At 44.2% G+C, this 24156-nt stretch overlaps 1 protein-coding gene across 2 annotated transcripts; it reads right to left on the bottom strand.

The window, feature by feature from the left end:
• Positions 1 to 23601, bottom strand: LOC130282906 (protein kinase C delta type-like). Of its 2 annotated transcripts, XM_056531856.1 has the most exons (4): positions 22689 to 23601; positions 16109 to 16246; positions 12331 to 12647; positions 1 to 1420 (listed from the first exon to the last, which is right to left on the bottom strand). In XM_056531856.1, the coding sequence occupies exons 1-4, from the start codon at positions 23289 to 23291 to the stop codon at positions 862 to 864; spliced, it is 1617 nt and encodes a 538-aa protein (XP_056387831.1). In that variant the 5' UTR covers positions 23292 to 23601; the 3' UTR covers positions 1 to 861. The 2 variants fall into 2 exon arrangements, with proteins under 2 accessions (XP_056387831.1, XP_056387832.1); XM_056531857.1 differs by lacking the exon at positions 16109 to 16246 and having other exon boundaries at positions 22689 to 23599.
• Between the last annotated feature and the right edge of the window lie 555 nt (positions 23602 to 24156).

Raw genomic sequence — 24156 nt, 5'->3', positions numbered from 1 at the left:
AAAGGACATTTTATTTCGTTTATATAGTTACAGGAAGGGGATACTGGGATTCTGCAAATTTTAGAAATGTGTGTTATGTTTTATTTTGCTATGTGTAATGTATAAATGTAAAAGCAAAGCTTTTTTATATACTGTGTTGATCCAAAGGAAGGCGAAAACCCCCTTGAGGAAAGAGCCAATTATCCTTATGTAAGGGGGGAAAATTCCTTCCTGACCCCAAATATGGCAATCGGAACAAGTCCCAGGATCAAAAGCCAGTACATGACCTATCTAGTATGGTAAACTATTATGTATTTTTTTTTTTATATATTCATATATAATACTTTTTTTATTATTATTATTCACTTATTTTTTGTACATTATGTTATGTTACCTATTTATGGCTGGAATGATCCCAAGGAAGGCAAAAACCCCCTTAAAGAATGAGCCAATTGTCCTCAAAGGAGAAAAATTCCTTCCTGACCCCAAATATGGCGATCGGAACAAGTCCCAGGATCAAAGCCGATATCTACCGCTATCTGTTGTGTGTGTCTGTGTGTATGTGTCTATACTATCTATGTATGTACCTGTGTGTATATTTCTATCTACCTGTATGTGTGTGTGATCCCAATGTATGTGTGATGATGTGAGATACTTACCAGGTCTGTGCTGAGATGTTACAAGCACAGGCCGCTTCTGGGGTACAGAGGGTCTTCAGAGGCTGTGGAGGATGTGGAGCTAAGATCCAGGGTAACAACTTGATGGAAATCTGCAGCGTTCAGATGGTATAGAGAGGATGTTATAGACAAGCCGAGGTCTAATACAGCAGCAGAGGCACGGGTCAGGGGGCACAGAGCTCTGGGCCATGGCCATGGGCTGATGTTAACAGGCCCAGCTTGGAGCAATGAAAGAGAATCCTTCCAAGGGGTGAAGGGCTGTCTCTTCCTCTGGCCACGGCAGGTCTCCCTTCTTCAGAGCTGGCTTGAATGGTGTAAATGGCGGCTGTGCTCTCTTCTGCTCCAGTTCCTCCCAGTTGATGGTGGTGAAGAATGGATGGTCTCTGATGTTCCTGTTCACACCCAGCCGCTTCTCAGGATTCTTACGCAGCAGTTTCTTGATCAGATGCTTCAGGTCAGCAGGGAGCCAAGATGGAATATTAGGCTTCTCTCTGGTGATGGAATCGCGAGCCATTTCTCTGTTGCAGCCAAAGTAAAATGGGGAACGTCCTGCTGACATCCGGGATACAACAATCCCCAGGCTCCACCAGTCAACTGCTGCATAGTACATCTTCCTCTGGAGCACCTCTGGGGCCATGTATGGTAACGTGCCCGTCACTCCTTTGATCTTGTTGGAAGAATTGACGCCATCTTGGGCAACTCCGAGGTCTATGATGCGGATGTGTCCATCTCTATCCAGCATGATATTATCTGGCTTGATATCTCTGCAATGAAAGAAGAAAAAAGAGTTATAAATAAAAGACAATGGTAATGTGGTGCCACAGGGGTGCAAGGAATTCTTATCAGCTTCTCCGGGGCCAGACAATGGAAGTAAGAAACACACTGACGTCGGGTTACGGATAACTGTCTTTTACTGAGCAGGTGTAGATAGTACAACACACAGTATGAAGAGTACAAGGGATGCAGTGTAACCCTTGGGAGCCCTGTTGCCTTGCTAGGACTTATGGTGCTTTTCATCCACTTGAATAATACTGACTAGAGATTAGAGACTGAAAGGTTTCCCACTCTGGCTAGGGTTCTCACAAGGTCCAAGTACTATCACCGCCAGAGCTTGACTCACCACTGTACGGGGGAACACTTGCAGAATGGTGGGGCTGACTCTGCTGTATGGGGGAACACTTGCAGAATGGTGGGGCTGACTCCTCTGTACAGGGAACCCTTGCAGATTGGCGGGGCTGACTCCACTGTATGGGGGAAAACTTGCAGAATGGTGGGGCTGACTCTGCTGTACAGGGGAACACTTGCAGAATGGCGGGGCTTCCGCTGTATGGGGGAACACTTGCAGAATGGTGGGGCTGACTATGCTGTATGGGGGAACACTTGCAGAATGGCGGGGCTGACCGGGGTCATTTTGGCCTTATGGACCAGAGAATTTTTTGCAAATCTGGCCACTGTCACTTTAAGCATTAATAACTCTGGGATTCTTTTACTTATGAATTTGATTCCGAGTTTATTTTTTCATGACATATTCTACTTTATCTTAGTTGTAAATTTTTGTCAATGCTTGCATCATTTCTTGGTTAAAAATTGCTAAATTTTATGAAAAATTAACAAATTTAGCATTTTTCTGAATTTGAAACTCTCTGCTTGTAAGGAAAATGGATATTCCAAATAAATTATATATTGATTCACATATACAATATGTCTACTTTATATTTGCATCATAAAGTTGACAGGTTTTTACTTTTGGAAGACATCAGAGGGCTTCAAAGTTCAGCAGTAATTTTCCTATTTTTCACAAAATTTTCAAAATCAGAATTTTTCAGGGAACAGTTCTGTTTTGAAGTGTATTTGAGGGGTCTTCATATTAGAAATATCCCATAAATGACCCTATTATAAAAACTGCACCCCTCAAAGTATTCAAAATGACATTCAAAAGGTTTGTTAACTCTTTAGGTATTTCACAGGAATAATTAGCAACAAGAAATAGCAGCGTTGTAGTATAATGTACATTGAAACTACTGGTGTATAAACCATATCTAAAACTCGCTGCGGGTCTATAAACCAATGCTACAGTATAGCTCTGAAAATAAATTTTATATACTTATAGAGAAACACTAGAGCCATGACTACTGATAAAACTAAAATAATTTTATTAATACTCTTTAAAATCACAAATATGACTACTAAATATTAACATTATACAAGGTCAATGATTGTAAACAGATAATCAATCCGAAAAGAAGGTGGTAAGACAGGTATGATTAGTATAATCAAGCTCATATGAAGTATATAAACAGTGAGATCTACAGCAGCAGTAATGGGTGTCCAATAATAATGTCCAATAGGACAAGAAAAGGGGTATATAACCTTTACTAATATAATGTCCAGCTACCCACTTAGGATAGCTGGAATGGACACTAACAGTGCATGAAAGTAATAACACTAACAAAGCTGGTACTCACTTACCCATAATGGAGACCTGTCACCACCGCCCCAACGTACGTTTCGTCAGCCTGGACTTTCTCAAGGGAATAGCAGCAAAGTGAAGGAGAACATTCTAAATCTCTATTTTTTACAATAACATGTGCCTGTAGACCCAGTATTTGCATTTTTATAAAGGCTAGAAGGAGAAAATGCCACCCAAAATGTGTAACCCAATTTCTCTCAAGTAAGGAAATACCTCATATGTGTATGTCAAGTGTTCTGTAGGTGCACTAGAGGGCTCAAAAGGGAAGGAGCGACATTGGGATTTTGGAGAGTGAATTTTGCTGAAATGGTTTTTATGGGGCATGTCGCATTTAAGAAGCCCCTATCGTTCCATAACAGCAAAAAAAAAACAAAAAAAAACACATAGCTTACTATTTTGGAATCTACACCCCTCAAGTGGTACAGTGAGCTTTAACACCCCACAGGTGTTTGACGACTTTCTGTTAAAGTTGTATGTGTAAATGAATTTTTTTTCCCACTAAAATGCTGGTTTTCCCCCCATATTTTAAATTTTTACAAGGGGTAATAGGAAAAATGACACCCAAAATTTGTAACCCCATCTCTTCTGAGTATGGTAATACCCCATGTGTGGACGTCAAACGCTCTGTGTGCGAACTACAATGCTCAGAGGAGAAGGAGTCACATTTAGCTTTTGGAAAGCAAATTTTGATGAAATGGTTTTTGGGGGGCATGTCCCATTTAGGAAGCCCCTTTGGTGCAAGGACAGCAAAAAAAAAAAAAACACATGGCATACCATTTTGGAAACTACATCCCTCAAGGAACGTAACAAGGGGTACAGTGAGCCTTAACACCCCACAGGTGTTTGACAACTTTTCGTTAAACTCGGATGTGTAAATGAAAAACATTTTTTTTTCACTAAAATTCAGTTTTTTTCCCCCAAATTCAATATTTTTACAAGAGGTTATAGGAAAAAATGCCCCCCAAAATTTGTAACCTCGTGTGGAAATACCCCATATATGGTCGTAAAGTGCTCTGCAGGCGAACTATAATGCTCAGAAAAAAAAAGCTTTTGTGGAGAGAATTTGTTTGGAATGGAAGTCGGGTGCCATGTGCGTTTACAAAGCTCCCATGGTGCCAGAACAGCAGAAACCCCCCCACACGTGACCTCATTTTGGAAACTAAACCCCTAACCAAATGTAATAAGGGGTGCAGTGAGCATTTATACCCCACTGGTGTTTGACAGACTTTTGGAACAGTGGGCTGTGCAAATGAAAAATCAAATTTTTCATTTTCATGGATGACTGTGCACAAAACAGGTCAAACGCCTGTGGGGAGTAAATGTTCACAGCACCCATTATTACATTACGTGAGGGCTGTAATCTTCAAAATGGGGTCAAATGTGGGGGGAGGGGTCCACTGTTCTGGCACCATGGAGGCTTTGTAAACGCACATGGCCTTCAATTCCAGCCAAATTCTTTCTACAAAATCCCAATGGTGCTCCTTCTCTTCTGAGCATTGTAGTTAGCCTGCAGAGCACTTTACGTCCACTTATAGGGCATTTATATAAAAATTTTGGGGGGCTTTTTTACTATTACACCTTGAGAAAATGAAAAATTTGGGATAACACCAGCATTTTAGTGAAAAAACACAAATTTTTCATTTTCAATGAAAATTCTTCAAACAGGTGTGGGGTGTTAAGGCTCACTATGGGGTCACATGTAGGTTTTTTTTTTTTTATGTCAGAACCGCTGTAACGATCAGCCACCCCTGTGCAAATCACCTCAAATGTACATGGTGCTCTCATTCCTAAGCCCTGTTGTGCGCACGCAGAGCATTTTACTCCCACATATGGGGTATTTCCGTACTCAGGAAAAATTGCATTAAAAACTTTGGGCTCTTTTTTTCCTTTTACCTTTTGTGAAAATAAAAAAGTATGGGGCAACACCAGCATGTTAGTGTAACATTTTATTTTTTTATTTTTTACAATAACATGCTGGAGTAGACCCCAACTTTACCTTTTCATAGGGGGTAAAAGGAGAAAAAGCCCCCCGAAAAATTGTTAGACAATTTCTCCCGATTACGGAAATACCCCATATGTGGCCCTAAACGGTTTCCTTGAAATACGACAGTGCTCCGAAGTGACAGAGTGCCATGCCTATCTGAGGCCTAAATTAAGGATTTGTATAGGGGTGGACATAGGGGTATTCTAAGGCAGTGTTTCCCAAACAGGGTGTCTCCAGCTGTTGCAAAACTCCCAGCATGCCTGGACAGTCAATGGCTGTCCCGCAATACTGGGAGTTGTTGTTTTGTAACAGCTGGAGGCTCAGTTTTGAAAACAGTGCCATACCTGATGTTTTTCATTTCTATTGGGGAGGGGCGAGGGGGGGGACAGTGTAAAGGGGTGTATATGTAGTGTTTTACTCTTTATTTTGTGTTAGTGTTGTGTAGTGTTTTTAGGGTACATTCGCACAGGCGGGTTTACAGCGAGTTTTGAGCTACAGCGGAAAATTAGCTGCATTTCAAACTTGCAGCGAGAAACTCACTGTAAATCCCCCTGTGGGGAAGGCAAAACTACAACTCCCAGCATAACCTTTGGCTGTGCGTGCATGGGGGTTGTAGTTATGCAACAGCTGGAGGTACACTGGTTGCAAAACACTAAAAGTTTGTTACTTAACTCAGTGTTTCCCAACCCGTGTGCCTCCAGCTGTTGCAAAACTACAACTCCCAGCATGTATGGTTTTTCAGTGCATTCTGGGAGTTATAGTTTTGCAACAGCTGGAGGCACAAAGGTTGGGAAACACTGAGTTAGGAAACAGACAATGTTTCCCAACCAGTGTGCCTCCAGTTGTTGCAAAACTACAACTCCCAGCATGCACGGACAGCCAAAGGGCATGCTGGGTGTTGTAGTTTTGCAACATCTGGAGGAGAACAGTTTGGAGACCACTGTGTAGTGGTGTCCAAACAGTAGCCCTCCAGATTTTGCAAAATGACAACTCTCAGCATGCCCAGGCATGCTGGGAGTTGTAGTTCGGCAACATCTGAAGGGCCAGATGTTACAGAACTACAACTCCCAGCATGCCTGGACTGTCTGGGCATGCTGGGAGTTGTAGTTTTGCAACATCTGGAAGAGCACAGATTGATCCAAACTGCGGCCCTCCAGATGTTGCAAAACTACAACACCCAGCATGCCCAGACAGCCAAAAGGCATGCTGGGTGTTGTAGTTTTCTAAACTACCAGAAGCAGCAGTGAAGAGCTTTACTGCTGCCTCTGATGCAGATGCCGCCCGCCGCTTCCTCCACTTACCCGCCGCCAACCCGTGTGCCTCCAGCTGTTGAGAGCCTGCCGCCGGTCCCCACTGCCGCGCCGGTACTTGATAAGTGCTGCTGTCTCCACAGCAGCTCTCGGCATCTTCTTCCCCTGCTCTGCTCAGACTTCTAGTGGCGGGCAGAGCAGGGGAAATCGTTAATTTCTAACGATAATTTGTTTTCCCTTAGTCCTAACAGTAGCACAGATGGGATATTCCACCCCCCGCGAACTGGTAGGACAGATGGAAGTTTTATTGAACCTAATTAAACAATCAGTAAGACACACCCACAACCCCCTGTATAAGTAAGAGGGTCATCCTCTGCCTCATTGTGTAGTAACAAGAAGAACTAAAGGTAAATAATAGAAGAAAATAATTTAACTAGGGAGGGAAAGTTGTGCTACTGTTAGGACTAAGGGAAAACAAATTATCGTTAGAAATTAACGATTCCCTTACGTCCTAACCAGTAGCACAGATGGGGAAATGGCAAGCAGAAACCCTATGAGGGAGGGCTCTCATGCCTGACGGCAGATAATACTGTCCGTCCAAATGAGGAAAAATCGGCCAATCTACTGTCAAGTCTGTAGTGGGTGATAAATGTGGAGAGTGAACTCCAGGAAGCAGCTTTGCATATATGTTCCAAGGGAACAAGACTCCTTTCCGCAAAGGAGGTAGATACAGACCTGGTGGAATGAGCTTTTACAAACTCAGGAGGCTCCTTACCTTGGGATACCATGGCAATACGAATGGCATCTTTTACCCATCTACTGATGGAGGGCTTTGAAGCTTTAAGACCTCTCTTGGGTCCTGAAAAGAGAATTAGCAGATTTTCATCCTTCCGAAACTCCAAAGATCTTCTTATATAGATCTGGAGACATCTCGAGATATCTAGGCAATGAAGAGCACTATCTTCATTGGAGGATGGAGGAGGAGAAAATACTGGCAGGGATATAACTTGATTTATATTTTGGAATGATGGAACCTTAGGTATAAAGGATGGCATGAATCTGAGTAACACTCGATCCGGCAAAAATTTAGTATATGGTTCAAGTGCCGAGAGCGCTTGAAGTTCCCCAATCCTTTTGGCTGAAGTGATTGCCAGTAAAAAAGTTATTTTAATGGTAACAAACTTCATGTCCACCTCCTCCAAGGGCTCAAAGGGGGGAGATGCTAACCCCTTGAGCACCGTCGATAAGTCCCATGCTGGGACAGGTTGTATAATTGTAGGTTTTAACCTTGAGGATCCCCTCAAGAATATTTTGACTAGTGGGTCTTGAGACAATGGTTTATTGAGAAAGGCAGAGATGGCTGATACCTGAACTCTGAGTGTGGAAGGAGATAGATTCTTGTCTAATCCCTCCTGGAGAAAGTTGAGGATTGTGGCAACAGCTGGATTCTGTCCAGGTAGTTGTTTCTTGGAGCACCAAGACTGAAAAGTTGTCCAAATTCTTTTATAGGCTCTGTTAGTGGACTCCGCTCTGGAATGCGAGAGGGTATTCAAGACCGCACTAGAAAGCCCTTCTAGATGTGGAAGGGACTGATCAACCTCCAGGCTGTCAGGTTGAACATTTGAAGATTTGAGCAGCTGTGAGTGTCCCCCGACACTAGTGCTTGCTCTGGGGGAAGCCTCCAGAATTGTCCCCGACTCATTTGCAAGAGTTGGGTAAACCAAGCTCTCTTGGGCCAAAATGGAATTATGGCTATGACAGAGGCTTGGTCCTGCCTGATTTTCATCAATACCCTTGGGATCAAGGAAATTGGAGGGAAGATGTAGGCCAGCCTGAACCTCCATGGGATTGAGAGAGCATCGATTGCTACTAGGTTGTCTTCCCTGTACAGGGAACAAAATCTCACCACTTTGGTGTTGAACCTTGTTGCCATAAGATCTATTTCTGGCATACCCCACCTGAGTATTATTTGTTTGAACATCTCTGGATGGAGAGACCATTCTCCAGTTGAAAGTCCTCTGCTTAGGCGGTCGGCGATCACATTGAGAGATCCCCGAATGTGAACTGCCGACAGGTGGGTTAGGTTCCTCTCTGCCCAATCCAAGATCAGACCCACCTCTCTGAGGAGGCTTTGTGATCGAGTGCCTCCCTGCTTGTTGATGTACAATACAGCCGTCATGCTGTCTGATTGGATCTTTACTGCTTTCCCTTGAAGAAGAGAAGCAAAGTGGAGGAGTGCTAATCTGATGGCTCGAATCTCGAGGAGATTGGAGGTTAACCCTCTCTCCTGAGGAGACCAAGATCCCCGCACTAACAGATCCAAGAGATGCGCTCCCCAACCTACAAGGGACGCGTCGCTAGTAAGTATGATCCAAGGGGGTTGGATCATTGACTTGCCGTCCTCGAGGTGAGACCACCATCTGAGAGAGGACCTGACTCGATAAGACAGGGAGTGGCACTTGTTTAGGCCCGAGGGCCTGAGATTCCAAGTGGCGAGCACCTCTGATTGAAGAGGGCGTAGATGCCAAAGAGCCCAAGGAACCGCATCCACGGTAGCGGACATAAGTCCCAACATCCGCATGAGAGTGCGAATGGAAACTCTCCGGGGTACAGAGAGAAAAAGGGCCAATTCCTGCACCCGAGATTTCCTCTCGGGAGAGAGGTAGAGTGTCATGGAGATTGAGTCGACTATGAAGCCGAGAAACCTCACTGAGGTAGTAGGGAGGAAATTGGATTTGGCCCAATTGACTATCCACCCTAACTGGTGAAGGAAGGATACTGCTAGTTGCAGATGTTGGGACAGGATCGCAGAAGAAGGAGCTCTGAGGAGCCAATCGTCTAGGTAGGGAACGATGCTGAGCCCCTGGAGCCTTAGAGCAGCGACTACCGCTACCACCACTTTGGTAAATGTGTGTGGGGCCGAAGAAATTCCAAACGGGAGGGCTACAAACTGGAGGTGTTTTAGAACTCCCCCTACCTGAACTGCGATCCTTAGATACTTTCTGGATACCGGATGAATAGGAATATTAAGGTAAGCATCCATTAGATCCAGAGTAGCCAGGTAATCCCCTGGCGAGATGAGGTTGACCACAGATTGAATAGTTTCCATACGAAAGCGTTTGTGCTTCACATACTGATTGAGATATCTCAGATCTATAATCATCCGCCAGTCTCCTGTTACCTTGGGAACTAGGAAGACTGGAGAATAAATTCCTGACCCCCGTTCTGAAAGAGGAACTTCCTCTAAGGCATTCTTCTGGATGTATTCCAGAATGTAGGTTTCTAGCGCCCCCTGTTTTATTGGTGAAAAAACTCTTGTCTCCACATAATTGGATGGGGGAATTGATTCGAGGTCTATCGAATAACCATCCGAGATTAATCTCAGGACCCAAGGATCCTGAATGTGGAGGGACCAGGCGCTTGAAAAGTGGTGAAGACGACCACCAACTGGAATCTGGGGGGCAGGATGGGAAACTGGAAAGGTCACCTCGGCAAGGAACCCAGAGCTTCGTAGAAGCCCGCAGTCAGAGCTTTCTGTTGTCTTTGGAGCCACGGGAGCGTTTTCCGCCCCGGCGTTGATTACCCCATTCTCTCTGAGGCTTAGCCTGGGGGGCTGATCCGCCCCCAGAACGCCGGCCTCGACCACGAAAGGAGGAATAAGGAAGGGACTTGCCTTTCTTGTCAGAAAGTCCCTCCATAATGCGGTCCAGCTCAGCTCCGAAAAGAATGCCGGGTTCGTAAGGCATAGCACATAAGGTGTTCTTGGAAGAGTTGTCAACCTTCCAAGGTTTTAACCATAGAGGACGTCGTCCAGCGGAAGCCAGGGCCATAGACTTGGAGGCCAATTTAAGATGCTGGGTGGAAGCATCGCACAAAAAATCAACGGCCAGATTGGACGTCTTGAAGGATGAAAGAATTTCATCTCTAGGAACCCCCTGGTCCAAATCCGACTGGATGTTAGAAAGACGGGTCTTCAAAAAGTTTGCTACCTCAGAGCAAGCTATCGCCACTGATGCAGACGCAGAAGCAGTGGAGTAGGAGCGCCTCATGGCACAGTCAGCCTTCCGATCCATTGGATCCTGCAAGGAAGACCCATCCTCGGCAGGGACCACTGTCCTCTTGGACAGTTTGGCAACTGCCATGTCAACCTTAGGGACAGGGCCCCAGGAAGAAAGCTGAGATTCCTGTATAGGAAACATGGTCTTAAATCTTTTAGTTAAGACCGGACCCTTTTCTGGTTTTTTCCATTCCGTTCTAAGCACGGACAGAAGGGTATCATCCGCTTTAAAGACCCTAGGTCCCTTAGAGGCGGAGGTAGAGGCTTCCCCGGGATCAACATCCTGGTCCCCCGACCGGATGGATCTCAGAAGACGCTGGGTCTTTCCCAGCGGAAAAAAATAAGATGCAGTGACCTCCTCATCCGAAGAGGAGGACTTGGAATCTTCTCTCTCCTGATCCACAGACATCTCCATTCTGGGAGGTGAAGAAGGTCTGGCGCGTTTCTGAGAGACAACGTGTTTCAGCTCCTCAATAGAGGCTTGCATAGCCGACATGTTAGAGGAGACCCACACATACATATCCTGGACTGTAGGTTCAGTCTGATGGGAAGGTAGAGACTTAGCCCTACAAGGAGGGCACCTGGAAAATTCATAATTATCCTCCAGGGGAGTATTGCAGTCATGGCAAGAGAGGTGCTTGCGCTTGGCGGATCTTTTTGCCAAGCCTTCACGATCCCCTGAGCCCTCGGTCGACATATCTAGGTAAATATGAGAGGAGTGATTAGATAATGTAGCGGCAAGAAAAAATTGCGGCTAGCTAAAATATAATAAAAATACCCAAGTTCTCAGCAAGAGACCAGGTAAGAGATAGGGAAAAGTAGAATCCGCAAGGATGCACTACTAAGACTCAAAAAGACAGGACTGTGGAAGTACCAACAGCTCTGCGCTCTAGGAGGCTGAATGGCAGCCTAGGGGGAGTTTAAATATCCTCCTGGCTGGCGCCAAAACAAGACTCCGCCCACAAGGCGGAGTTGCAGAAGAGAAATCCTGTCTTACAAAAAACAGGAGGAAAGGAACCCTATTAGTTAGAGGGTTATAGAAGAGGCTCCTCGCTCGGTTTCGCCGCATTATTGGCAAAAACGGCGCAAAAAACCGAGCCGGGAGCGAAAGAGAGAAACAGGAATTGACGTCAGACGCCGCTGACGCACTTCCGGCCGGGGCCGCGATTGGAGTCGCGGCTCCGAGGATAGGAGCAGATGGGCTCGCAAACTAAGCCCAGAACTGCAAGTAAGAGAAACCCCCCCCTCCAACAGGAGTAAGGGGGTCACCATCTGTCCCACTGTCCGGGAGGACAGAAAAAAACACAATGAGGCAGAGGATGACCCTCTTACTTATACAGGGGGTTGTGGGTGTGTCTTACTGATTGTTTAATTAGGTTCAATAAAACTTCCATCTGTCCTACCAGTTCGCGGGGGGTGGAATACCCCATCTGTGCTACTGGTTAGGACGTAAGGGAATGAACTTTACCCCCAGTCAGCTCATTCACTGTGATTAGTCCACAGGGACCAATCACAGTGATCGCTGACCAGGACCATCAACAGATGGTCCTGGAGGGTGTTGCAGAAGTTGTCCCCTGCTTGAAACAGCGGGACTTCTGCCAGTTAACCCGTGCGATGCTGCGCATCACGGGGTTAACTGAATGACGTCTATAGACGTGATTCTGCGGGAAGGGGTTAAAGATACAGTACATACATTACATAATACACAGTGAAAAATGCATGCCCAAGGAGATCCGCAGCCCACAGGACAGCTTTTGGTGCTGGGACATCACAGGAAATCTTTAAAGATCGACAATGGTGAAGGGGTCATGAACTGTACCACCACAAAGCCTAACAAAATTCAGGATTCTGGGAAAGTTGGGTGCATTATTTACAACATGACAAGGAGACAGGTGTGGGGAAGTTAGACTTACCGGTGGACGATGTTATGTCCGTGAAGGAACTGGAGGCCGCATGCAATCTCTGCTGTGTAGAATCTTACTATGTCGGTGTTCAGACAGCTGCACATTCTGAGTAAAGCCTCCAGGCTGCCGCCGGACAGGTACTCGGTGATGAAGAATGCATGGTCCTGAGACTGCTGTGCAGCATACAGGTGACACAGGAACGGGCAGTCTCGGGCCAGCATGAGGATCCGTCTCTCTCTCTGCAGGGTCGCTGCATTGTCCCCTGTCTTGGTGATTCCCTTGATGGCCACGTAGTTGTTTCGGCCGGGGACTGATGCCAGGCCCACCTGAAAGAAAGCAAAGGGAGCAATAGTAAATAGTGGAAGACTATGGGAAATATTTCCTTTTGACAATATCCCATAGATATAACTAGAGCCAACTTGTTATAACTAGGTATAACTAGAGGTATAGCTAGAGCCAACCAGTTAGGGACTGTGGGGTGATGGTCATTGTTATTTCCATGCCATGGTACATATGAGATGTAATAGGGATGTAGTTGGAAAAAAAAAATAAAAGGCCCAAAAAAACACCCATTCTACTGCACAGCGTGGGCAAATGTTAGCTGCAAGTCAATAAGGAACTACAAAATGCCATATCCACTTTTTTTGTTTTTCTAATTGGTGTTTTTTTTATCCTTTTGGCGTTTTTTTCAGCTTTTTTCGGCTCATTGGGTGATTCCTAGAAGTGACCTTATGAGACTATGGCGTTTTTTTGGGAAAATCGCTGTGTTTTTCTCCATAGTGTGGGAGTGAAAAAACACAAAAAAAAGCCATGTGAGTTTTAACATTGTTTTTGCAGGCGTGTTTTTTTTTTATTTTAATTTTTTACTCTAGCTATTCCATTTTAACATTAAAATAAATAAATATATATATACTAGCTGAGTACCCAGCATTGCCCAGTTTTTCCTTCCTAATCCTTGTTGGGGAGGAAAATAAACAAAGGAGGAAGCTTTTGACTTCATATCCCGTCCTCATATATTGATGCCATATCCCGACCTCCTATCCCGACCTCCTATCCCGACCTCCTATCCCGACCTCCTATCCCGTCCTCCTATCCCTTCCTCATAACCCGACCTGTAATGGGCATCTATCACATCCTTGTAATGGGCATCTATCACATCCTTGTAATGGGCATCTATCACATCCTTGTAATGGGCATCTATCACATCCTTGTAATGGGCATCTATCATATCCTTTTAATGGGCATCTATCACATCCTTGTAATGGGCATCTATCACATCCTTGTAATGGGCATCTATCACATCCTTGTAATGGGCATCTATCACATCCTTGTAATGGGCATCTATCACATCCTTGTAATGGGCATCTATCACATCCTTGTAATGGGCATCTATCACATCCTTGTAATGGGCATCTATCACATCCTTGTAATGGGCATCTATCACATCCTTGTAATGGGCATCTATCACATCCTTGTAATGGGCATCTATCATATCCTTTTAATGGGCATCTATCACATCCTTGTAATGGGCATCTATCACATCCTTGTAATGGGCATCTATCACATCCTTGTAATGGGCATCTATCACATCCTTGTAATGGGCATCTATCACATCCTTGTAATGGGCATCTATCACATCCTTGTAATGGGCATCTATCACATCCTTGTAATGGGCATCTATCACATCCTTGTAATGGGCATCTATCACATCCTTGTAATGGGCATCTATCACATCCTTGTAATGGGCATCTATCACATCCTTGTAATGGGCATCTATCATATCCTTTTAATGGGCATCTATCACATCCTTTTAATGGGCATCTATCACATCCTTGTAATGGGCATCTATCACATCCTTGTAATGGGCATCTATCACATCCTTGTAATGGGCATCTATCATATCCTTGTAATGGGCATCTATCACATCCTTGTAATGGGCATCTATCATATCCTTGTAATGGGCATCTATCACATCCTTGTAATGGGCATCTGTCACATCCTTGTAATGGGCATCTATCATATCCTTTTAATGGGCATCTATCACATCTTTTATACATGTTAAACTGGCAACACATTGCAGTAGGGGTTAAAAAGCTTATTCCACTCATATGTTTCTGTGTATATTTCATTGTTTTATAGCCAATAGAGAATAAATTCTTTATAATGTGCCCGAGTATCAGAGGGCCGCCAACACCTTTCTCTGCTGACCTCCCATTGACTGACACAGCGGCACACACAGAGGAGCGCAGTAACAGCGAGCTCTTTGCCTCTAGCTATTACAGAGCACCAGTGGTGTTGCTAAGGTTAATGTCACCCGTTGTGGTAGAAAATGGTGTCACCCTATAATGCCCCCCTAAGTAATTTTTTTAGCCTGTTGTGATGCCAAGTAAGGGGCAATTGCTCAATAAGTTTGTACCATGTGATACTATAGCTCCCAGTAAAATCTTAGCAGTAATAAGGTTATGCTGGGAGTTGTTGTTTCACCCATGATCCCTGCAGAACTTACAAGTGACTACAGCTATGATGGAATACAATTGGCCAGATGACAGCTTCTCTGTAGCAGGGGCGTGTGACAGGTCAGGCACGGAGGGCCCGGCCACCGTAGGTCTTGCTGCTTCTCGGGGAGCATGCAAGCTGAAGGTCTGTATGTATTATATAGAGAGCTCCAGCTTGCATTCTCCCTGATCTTCTAAGAGCCAGTGCAGGAGGATAGCAAGGGGGGACATAATGCCTAGGGGCATGTAGGGCGGAGGCAGGGTGCCACCACATATCTTTATTCCGTGCAGGAACTCCTCCCCTTCACCGATAGGAGCATGCTTAAAGAGACACTGTCATGTTGAAAAACTTTTTATATTTTGCAGTACTACTGATAAGATGACTTTTTTAAATACACATTTATAAAAAAAAAATTTTTTACTAAAAAAGGAAAAATGAAAATAGCCGCCACTAGGGGTCATCAGTCTTTACGCAGACAGACTACTCTGTATTTTGCAGCATACTGGATACAGGCCATAAAGTGTGTTGGTATCCAGTATAGGAGATCACCACTGCAGCCTTCAGCTATTCCTAAACTACAACTACCATGATGGGAGTTGTAGTTTTGCAACAGCTGGAGTTACAATCTTTGTAAAACTCTGTGTTAGATCTGGGTATTCTCCAGCTGTGTGTCTCCATCTCTTGCAAAACTACAGACAAAGGATGCGTGGGCATGCTGGGAGTTGTAGTTTTGCAACAGCTAAAGGCAACACTGTTCTAACACAGTGCTTTACAAACACTGCAGCTCAAGCTATTGCAAAACTACAACTCCCAGCATGCTTGAACAGCCAAAGCTTTCTCTGACTCCTGAATGACAAAGAAGCTGAACAGACATTCAGGAGTCTGTTAAAGCTGAATGACACACATTTTCTATCTGTTCCTAGTAAAGCTGGATTAGCATCCATCTTTACTAATGACAGATATAAAATGTATGCATAAAAACTACTGTGCTTTTATCACTAAAATCCTTGCACTAATTTAGAAAGATCTGCAGACTGCCAGGCTGCTCCCAGACTCAGTGAGGGAAAGAGATGGACACACCCCCTCCGCAAGGCAAGAAGACAAAGCAAGTGACCAAGATATAAATGCTATTTGTTAGGGATATACAGGTCCTAGACACATAAAAATTTATATGTACAGGATCAGGATTAGGTACTGAGCAAGATATCACTTTTCTTTCTTTTGGCTCTATAACAGGTACCTGATTCACGTTCACAGAGGAAGAAGACAGAGACAAGGTGTGTGTACTCACTTTTTTGCTGTTAATAAAATGTGCTTGACTGCTCTGATCCTTTCCTCCGCTCCTGTGCCTGGACTGTCGGGTAGCGTTCCCCTCCACAGACATGGACAGCAATAGAAGTATCCGGCACCACGGTAGCAGGTAAAAAAACTTCAAGCTTTATTCAGATAAATACAGGCACAGCATGGTAGACACTATTTTTTTGTTACACCATATCTCGTCCTCCTGTTACTGCCAAAGCTGTACTTACTTTTCTACTATTACATCATGTCGCATCCTCAAGTTGCCTCCAGAGCTGCAACCACTATTCTGCTGTTACATCATGTCTTAAGCTCCTTTCACCTCTAGAGCTGCAGCCACTATTCCGCTCTCACATCATGTCTTATACTCCAGTCAACTCCAGAGTTGCAGTCAGTATTCTGCTGTTATATTTTGACTTATCCTCCAGTCACCTTCAGAGCTGCTGTCACTATTCTGCTGTCACATCATGTCTTATCCTCCTGTCACTTCCAGAGCTGCAGTTACTTTTCTGCTGTTAGAATATGTCTTATACTGTAGACACCTCCAGAGCTGCATTGGCTGAGTGTGATAGGAGTGTGGTAGCTGTAATCACACTCCTATAACTCTCAGGCAGGGGGGCAGCGGGGGAGTGGTCCACCCCAGGTTAGAGGGGGGGGGGAGGGTTGTGCAATCTCTCAATTCATACTTTTTAACTTACTGGGGGGGGGGGGGGGGGGCAATAGAGGAATCCTGTCTCTCTAGTGCCAAATACCTGGCGGTGCTGACTCAACCTACAGAAACACCAGCCAGTAATGGCCGACAATGGAGATCACTTTGATGCTGGTCATTTAACCCCTTTAATGGGTTATCCACCATAAGGTGATTTCAGTACATACCTGGCAGACATTAATGGACATGCTTAGGAAGGATCTGCGCTTGTCTTGGGGCTAAATGGCGTGAGATTACCATAACGCTGTGGCTAGCTTTTTGTGAACTAGTATTTCCTTTTTTAGTTTACTTCTTTGCATACAAATCCCATAATTCCATTTTCCTCCCTCCCACACATCAGTCACACTCCCATTGAAACCTAAATGAGCATAATTCATTCAAAAGACCTGTGGTTTTCAATCAGGGTGCCTACAGCTGTTGCAATAGTTGCAGATTGATCTCTCTACCACCAAGCGATCGCTCCACCCATTGAAGCAGACAGGCTCCCTGTCATCAGCTGACTAGTAAGTCAGGGCTCGGCCGCATTGCAACCTGGGAAAAATCTGAGACAACAGTAATTTTGTATGCTGTTAAATGTAAATATTGGGATGAAAATCACATAAGAATTGTGAGAAAACCATCACACACAGGTACAGACACTATATTATTAACTACACTAACTTTACAGCCTCTGTAGCATAGTCAAATGTCATATAAAAAATAATTTCTGGAATACCCCTTTAGAGACACAGCTAATTTTGGCCTTGAGGACACAACAAATTTTAGTTTACACATTTTTTAGTTTACGCCTTTCAATAGCCATAATTCTCTTATTTTTCCATCCACAGACCCATATGTTTGTTTTTTCACAACAAAATGTACTTTATAAAGACACCTTAAATTTGAATTTAATATTGAAAAGAAAATAAATTAAAGAAAATCACAATTTAGCAAATTTTGGGGGGTTTTGTTTTTAAGCAATGCATTTTACAGTGAAATTGACATGTTTTCTTAAAGGGGTACTCCCATGGAATTTTTTTTTTTTTTTTTTTAAATCAACTGGTGCCAGAAAGTTAAACAGATTTGTAAATTACTTTTATTAAAAAATCTTAATCCTTTCAGTATATATTAGCTGCTGAATACTACAGAGGAAATGGTTTTCTTTTTGGAACACAGAGCTCTCTGCTGACATCGTGACCACACTGCTCTCTGCTCATGTGTTGCTCTGGACAGTTCCTAAAATGGACAGAGATGTCAGCAGAGAGCACTGTGGTCATGATGTCAGCAGAGAGCTCTGTGTTCCAAAAAGAAAACCATTTCCTCTGTGGTTTACAAACCCTAAAAAGTACTGGAAAGATTAAGATTTTTTAATAGAAGTAATTTATAAATCTGTTTAACTTTATGGTACCAGTTGATTTAAAAAAAAAAGTTTTGCACAGGAGTACCCCTTTAATTATGTGGATGAATACAATTAAAATGATACTCATGTTTGCATTCTTTTCTATTACTGCACTTCTTTTAAAAAAGGCAAAGTATGTTTAAAATTTCCCTATTCTGACCTCCTATAACTTTCTTATTTTTCTGCATACAGTGCTGTATGAGAATTTTTTGCACCATTATCTGTAGTTTTTAATAAAGGGGTACTCCCATGGAAAACTTTTTTTTTAAAATCCATCCACTGGTTCCAGAAAGTTAAACAGATTTGTAAATTACTTCTATTAAAAAATCTTAATCCTTTCAGTAATTTTTAGGGGCTGTATGCTACAGAGGAAATGCTTTTCTATTTGGATTTCTCTTCTGTCACAACCAAAGTGCTCTCTGCTGACCTCTGCTGTCCATTTTTGGAACTGTTCAGAGAACAAATCCCCATTGGAAACATATGCTGCTCTGGACAGTTTCTAAAATGGACAGCAGAGGTCAGCAGAGAACACTGTAGTCATGACATCAGAGAAATCCAAAAAGAAAACCATTTCCTCTGTAGTATACAGCCCCTAAAAAGTACTGGAAGGATTAAGATTTTTTAATAGAAGTAATTTACAAATCTGTTTAATTTCTGGCACTAGTTGATTTAAAAAAAAAAAGGAAGTTTTCCACGGGAGTACCACTGTAACATAACTTTTGCTTATATATGACTTTTTCATCACTTTTATTCCATTGTTTCTCAGATATGATGTGACCAAAAATCTGCAATTATTTCACTTTGATTCACATTCCTGATATTGCATTGTCAATGATGTGAATGCAAAAAAAAAATTGCCAATTGTTGTCACATCAACACATAAAAAGTAATCAAACAATCAATACAATGCACAAGTGGTACCGGCAAAAACTACAGATCACAGTGTCTGTATGTATGGGTATATAGTATATAAAAAAAATATTGCAGCTCTCCATATAATAGTTAAATCACTGCCACATTTCTGCTTCTTGTTGAAGCTTTTTTCAAGCATGTTCACACACATCACTAAGGGTCTATATTTACCCAGACACGTAATTACCAAATAAAGTAATATCAAGTATAACACGTATAACGTGCATATTCATCATAAATGTATAAAGACAATTCATCATGGTGACATTGTATGTTCAACACATGAGAAATACATATATGTTCAGTCAAGTGTCAGTGCAAAAAATAGATAAATGGCTTAAAAAAAGATTACTACAGTTATAACATTTACAGTATCTGACATAAGTGAGTACAACCTTCACATGTTTTTTAATATTTTATTTTATCTTTTCATGTGACAACACAGAAGAAATGAAACTCTTCTACAATGTAAAGTGTAACAGTGTTTAATATTGTGTCCCCCCTCCCCCACCCAAATAACTCATCATAAAGCCATTAATATCTTAACCTTGGCAAAAAAAAGTGAGTACAACCCTAAGTAGAAATGTTCAAATTGGGCCCAATAAGTAATTGGGACTCATTAGTGTTACATGCAGGGCCGCCATCAGGGGGGTACAGCCGGTACTCCCGTAAGGGGCCGGACCCGAGGGGGGCCGGGCCCAACATTTTTTTTAGTTTTTACTCCTAGTCAGTCAGTGAGTGACTGTCACTCACTGACCGCTGGGGGCCTGCCATTTTCCACTGACTGACTGACCGTACTCTGTACAATCAGTCAGTCAGTTACCCTCTTTCCCGGGCCCTGTCCCTGCCGCACATACCTCGGAGGCCACTGCCACTTAAAAAAAAAAAAAAAAAAAATGCAGTGGCCGTCGGGAGGTACTAGCGCAACGATCGTACCGCGCGTAGGCACGTTCGGTGCGCTATGACGCGGCAAGCCGGACCGGAAGTCAGAGGAAAGCCGCGCCCCGAAGAAGAACTGGAGCGGAGGAGCTGCCTGGAAGACGCGTGGCTGACATCGGGCCAGGAAGGTAACCACAGCAGGCTGCCTTCAATGCTCCGACCACTGCTCCTCCAGTCTGGGGGCTTCTCCAGTCTGGTCAGAGCACAGACATACTGCCTCCAGCCATTTACCGTGAATGTCTGTAGGCAGTATGTCTGTGGGGGTACATGGGGCCTATAAGTACTTGTTGGGGCACAAAGGGGGGCCTATAGCAACTGTGGGGGCTGAAAGGGGGGCCTATATTTAACTGAGGGTGCTGAAAGGGGGGGGGCTATATTTAACTGAGGGGGCTTAAAGGGGGGCCTATATTTAACTGAGGGGGCTGAAAGGGGGGGCCTATATTTAACTGTGGGAGCTGAAAGGGGGGCCTATATTTAACTGGGGGCTGAAAGGGGGGCCTATATTTAACTGGGGACTGAAAGGGGGGCCTGTATTTAACTGAGGGGGCTGAAAGGGTGCAACTATATTTAACTGGGGGCTGAAAGGGGGGCCTATATTTAACTGGGGGCTGAAAGGGGGGCCTATATTTAACTGGGGGCTGAAAGGGGGGGGGCTATATTTTACTGAGGGGGCTGAAAGGGGGGGGGGGCTATATTTAACTGGGGGCTGAAAGGGGGTGCCTATATTTAACTGTGGGGCCTGAAAAGGGGCCTATATTTAACTGTGGGGGCTGAAAGGGGGGGCCTATATTTAACTGTGGGGGCTGAAAGGGGGGCCTATATTTAACTGGGGTCTGAAAGGGGGGCCTATATTTAACTGTGGGGGCTGAAAGGCGGGGGCCTATAGTTAACTGGGGGCTGAAAGGGGGGCCTATAATTAACTGGGGGCTGAAAGGGGGGCCTATATTTAACTGGGGGCTGAAAGGGGGGCCTATACTTAGCTGTGGGGCTGAAAGGGGGGGGGGCTATATTTAAATGGGGGCTGAAAGGGGGGGAGGCCTATATTTAACTGTGGGGCTGAAAGGGGGGGGGGCAATATTTAACTGAGGGGGCTGAAAGGGGGGCTATATTTAACTGGGGGCTGAAAGGGGGGCCTATATTTAACTGTGGGGCCTGAAAAGGGGCCTATATTTAACTGTGGGGGCTGAAAGGGGGGCCTATATTTAATGGTGGGGGCTGAAAGGGGGGCCTATATTTAATGGTGGGGGCTGAAAGGGGGGCCTATATTTAACTGGGGGCTGAAAGGGGGGCCTATACTTAGCTGTGGGGCTGAAAGGGGGGGGCTATATTTAAATGGGGGCTGGAAGGGGGGGGCTATATTTAACTGTGGGGCTGAAAGGGGGGCCTATATTTAACTGTGGGGGTTGAAAGGTGGGGCTATATTTAACTGTGGGGGCTAAAATGGGGGCCTATATTTAACTGTGGGGGCTGAAAGGGGGGTCTATATTTAACTGTGGGGGCTGAAAGGGGGGGCCTATATTTAACTGTGGGGGCTGAAAGGGGGGGTCTATATTTAACTGTGGGGGCTGAAAGGGGGGGGTCTATATTTAACTGTGGGGGCTGAAAGGTGGGGCCTATATTTAATTGAGGGTGCTGAAAGGGTGGGCCTATAACTAACTGTGGGAGCTGAAAGGTGGGGCTTATAACTGTGGGAGCTCAAAGGGGGGCCTATTATTACACACAGGGGCACAAAAGGGGTCTACAATCATGTATATTGGAGGCACGTGGGACCTACAATTATATATGGAGCACAGGGGCCTACAACTATATATGGGGGCACAAAATTGGCCTATAACTATATATGGAGCAAAGATGGGTGTACAACTATATATGGAGGCACAGAGGAGGTGTACAACTATATATATATGTATATATATATATTTATGTGTATATATATATGTGGGGGCAGAGAGGGGGTCTACAACTATATAGAGGTGGACATTGTGCTGGAGAAAGTACACAGAAAGTTTCACAGTATTCAGAATAGGGTATATTAGATTACAGCAGAGTGTGGCGCAGTAAAATGACTTTGCAGCACAGTGTATTACTGCACTACAATCTTCTATAAAGTAATTAGAAATATATCATTAGGAAAAAAAAATGGGTTGAGGGTTGGCCCTGGGGCGGGCTCGGGGTCAACACACTGGGGGGGGGGGCCTGGAATTAAGCTGCGTAATGGGCCCCAAAATTTCTGATGGCAGCCCTGGTTACATGTCTCAGGTGTGAATGGGGAGCAATGTCCTAAATCGCTCTCACACTCTAATACTGGTCACTGGAAGTTCAACATGGCCCCACATTGTTGCTCTACATTAAGATGGCCTACGCTATAAGAAGATTGCCAAGACTCTGACACTATGCTGCAGCATGGTGGGTAGGATCAAACAGCTGTGTATAACAACTGCCTAAATCTACTGAAATGGGATATAAATAGGGACATAAATATTTCTGGAGGTCTCTAGTGCTGCAGATATGTTATATATATTAGTGAAGATGGGGCTGGTTATTTTCTAGACTTACAATTAGCTGCAGAATATCAATGGGAAAAACCACATTGACTGTCCATTTAACAAAAAAAAAAAACATAAATAAACTTACCACTCCAAAGCTGCCCCTACCCAATACCTGATGGACAGTGAGGTGATAGATGTTAAATTTGGGGTAGGAGCTTGATGTTCCGGGGTCCTGGCTGGTGCCTGGTCTTGGCTCCTCATCCTCCAATAATCTGGCATCTTCTCCTCTCCTCTTCTCCACATCCTCGCTTTCCTCTTCTCTCTTCCTCTTCTTCACCTCCTCGCTCACCTCTTCCTCCTTCCTCTTCTCTCCTGTCTTCTCCACCTCCTCGCTTTCCTCTTCTCTCTTCCTCTTCTTCACCTCCTCGCTCACATCTTCCTCCTTCCTCTTCTCTCTGCTCTCCTTCACCTCCTCGCTTTCCTCTTCTCTCTTCCTCTTCTTCACCTCCTCGCTCACCTCTTCCTCCTTCCTCTTCTTTCCGCTCTCCTTCACCTCCTCGCTTTCCTCTTCCCTCTTCCTCTTTCCTCCGCTCTCCTCTTCCCTCTTCTCTCCTCTCTCCTTCTCGCCATCTCCTCTTCTTCCAGTAGCCGCCATCTTTGGGATCCTGTAGACGTCCGTCCGCTCGGTCCAACTGACAGTTGTGGGTAAACAACAACAACAGCCGTTGTCCAGGTGACGTGATGTCATCAAAACATCAGGTGGCACCTGCTACCAGTGGTCCAGGGACCTGTGGATCCATATACACTGTGATATAGGCATCATGGGTGATAGCCTAGGGTCCAGAAGAATGGAGATATTCATGGCTGGTTCTTGTAGTGCTTTATTATTAGTAGATGGGGCAGGTGATGTGACTTTTATGTGTTGTATAGGTTGGCAGTGGTGCCCATAAACTCTGCTGGAAGGTTAGAATAAGGAGGCTGGAATAAACCAGACCATGTACTTGCTGCTAATGGCAGAAATAATAAAGCCTTGTAATGGCCTGTAATGTTCTGCTACATTCAATAAGTGTCATCACTCAGATACATTAGATTATGTCCATAGGAGGAGATTTATCAAAACCTGTCAAGAGGAAAAGTTGACCAGTTGCCCATAGCAACCAATCACATTGCTTCTTACATTTTTTTAAATGGCCTATGAAAAGGAAAATAAGCCATCTGATTGGTTGCTATGGTCAACTGGTCAACTTTTCCTCTGCACAGGTTTTGCTAAATCCAAAAAGCAGTATATAGGACATCATACGGCTTCACCACCACTGGGACCTTATTTTTAAGCCGAGCACCATAAATGTTTTTTATCATAGAAATTTGTGGGTGTCCAGTCTTAGTTATGGGAGAATGAGATGTTCTATATAAGATGTAGACAGATTTACAATTGACTTTGCTGAACAATCTTCTTCACTAGGTCTCATATAATGAATGCAGAATTCCAACCAGAGAGAGATTATAGCGAGGGCAAAAATGGGTCCTTTCTAAGGTCCTCCACCACCCAGGTTCACCAATGTTTCCCCGAGAAAGCGTTAGTGTTTGGAAAGTGTTCCTCCAACATTATCTAA

The sequence above is a fragment of the Hyla sarda genome, chromosome 7, assembly GCF_029499605.1.
Source record: "Hyla sarda isolate aHylSar1 chromosome 7, aHylSar1.hap1, whole genome shotgun sequence".
Taxonomy (NCBI): Eukaryota; Metazoa; Chordata; class Amphibia; order Anura; family Hylidae; genus Hyla; species Hyla sarda.
The sequence above is the reverse complement of the archived record's forward strand: the minus strand, read 5'-3'. Positions and strand labels throughout refer to the sequence as shown.

Excerpts from the sequence above, each read along its gene's own strand:
- LOC130282906 (XM_056531856.1), bottom strand. The coding sequence starts at position 23,291 with ATGACATCACGTCACCTGGACAACGGCTGTTGTTGTTGTTTACCCACA. Across the intron at positions 16,247-22,688 it reads GTAGGGGCAGCTTTGGAGTG|TTTTTTTACCTGCTACCGTG; the intron begins GTAAGTTTATTT and ends TAAAGCTTGAAG. Across the intron at positions 1,421-12,330 it reads GGACATAACATCGTCCACCG|AGATATCAAGCCAGATAATA; the intron begins GTAAGTCTAACT and ends CTTTCATTGCAG.